Source organism: Lolium rigidum, unplaced genomic scaffold (genome assembly GCF_022539505.1).
Source record: "Lolium rigidum isolate FL_2022 unplaced genomic scaffold, APGP_CSIRO_Lrig_0.1 contig_8472_1, whole genome shotgun sequence".
In the NCBI taxonomy this organism is placed as follows: domain Eukaryota; kingdom Viridiplantae; phylum Streptophyta; class Magnoliopsida; order Poales; family Poaceae; genus Lolium; species Lolium rigidum.
In genome coordinates, this window is record NW_025901520.1 from 387,035 (window position 1) to 388,588 (window position 1,554).

At 53.7% G+C, this 1,554-nt stretch overlaps 1 protein-coding gene across 1 annotated transcript; it reads left to right on the forward strand.

Annotated features, from left to right (window-relative positions):
• Positions 1–307: 307 nt before the first annotated feature.
• Positions 308–853, forward strand: LOC124682311 (pectinesterase inhibitor 10-like). Its single transcript, XM_047217027.1, has one exon. It carries the CDS (start codon positions 308–310, stop codon positions 851–853), a length of 546 nt encoding a protein of 181 aa, XP_047072983.1.
• Positions 854–1,554: the final 701 nt, after the last annotated feature.

Here is a 1,554-nt window from a genome sequence, read left to right on the forward strand (position 1 = left end):
GTAGGTTGCTCAAAAATGCTAGACTTACGGGATTTCTGTTACAGCATACTCGTATTTATCAGCAATTTATGGGCTGGCGCATTGACCCGGACCGGCAGGCTAAATTTATCAGGTCAACGCTGTGACCGTTCGTTGACGGGATGACGTGGACGCTGTCCGTACGCCCAAGTTCGCATGCATGCAACGTGCAGTTCCGCTTCGGCCGCACGCGGCACGCTCTATAACAACACCATGAGCACTCAGCGGGGGCAAGGAATTCTTTTCCTTCATTTCTCACCACCCAACAGAAGATCGACCGATCGATAACATGGCGTCTTCTTCTCCTCGCCGTCACTTCGTCTCCCTCGTCGTAGTCGTCCTTGCCGTCTCGATCTCCTTCCGGAGCACCGCGGCCATCACCGTCGACGAGGCGTGCCGCAAGTACACGAAGCACCCGTCCTACTGCACGCACGCGCTGTCGGCAAAGGCGGGGCCACCGGAGACGACCCTGCCGGCGCTGGCGGAGCAGGCGGTGACGCTGGCCGCCGAGAGCGGCGGGTCGGCGGTGTTGTTCGTGAAGAACCTGGAGAAGATGCCCGGCGGGATGCCGCTGGGTTGCCTGGAGCGGTGCGTGGGCAAGTTCCAGGCGGCGGTGGCGGAGCTGACGCTGTCGAGGGTGGCGATCGTGGAGCACAGGGACGTGGCCCGCGTGAAGGCGTGGGTGAAGGCGGCGAGGGCCGACGGCGAGACGTGCATGGACGGGTGCCACACGGAGGGTGGCGCCGACCCCACCATCATCCACAGGATCGGCGACCTCGGGAAGCTCTGTTCCATCGCCCTCGCTCTCACCGATGCGGCCGCTCATAACAGCTAGTGAGTGCTGATCGGCGACCTCGATCGGGAGTACGGCGTAAAGATTGATGTGCCGCGCGGCTGACGTGCTTACCCTCATAGTAGCTTTACCGATGTAAAATCTAACCATATCTTGGCATACGCCCGTACGTGTACCATTCAGGATGATGATCAACCTCGAGTGTACGTCTACGTACCCAATGTACATTTCATGTCCATGCGCACCCGTGGCTAGAGAATAACACAAGCCAAATGAAGCTACTAATCACTCCAGTATATATCCTTGAACTAAATTCTTGATTCGAATTTCCAAAACCAAACGATGGAATATACTTACCATAGCCCATAGGCATTACAAAGAGGATACCAATACCATCCATCGATCGGTCTCCCATATATACCATATATAGGAGGATCCCCATATGAGAAAACTACTCCATCCGTTTTAAACATCAGCCATTCATTTTGGTCAATCTAATGGACCAAAAGCGTCTATATACTTTTGGTCCCAAAAAGAGAATCAGTACAATTTCTACGCGAAACCAATATGCTGACCATGTCAGCTGGTACCGCGTGCCGCACACCCTGCGCGCGCGGTATGGGCCGGCCTGGTCGGCCTACTTCGCGTTTTGTTTTTTGCGAGTTTGTTGTTTGCTATTTTGTGTTTTCTTTTTCTTTTTCCCATTTCTTTTTATTTTTTGTTTCATTTTTATTTCTAAAGAT

Bases quoted from the DNA above. Each gene is read 5' to 3' on its own strand.
- LOC124682311 (XM_047217027.1), top strand. From the start codon at position 308: ATGGCGTCTTCTTCTCCTCGCCGTCACTTCGTCTCCCTCGTCGTAGTC.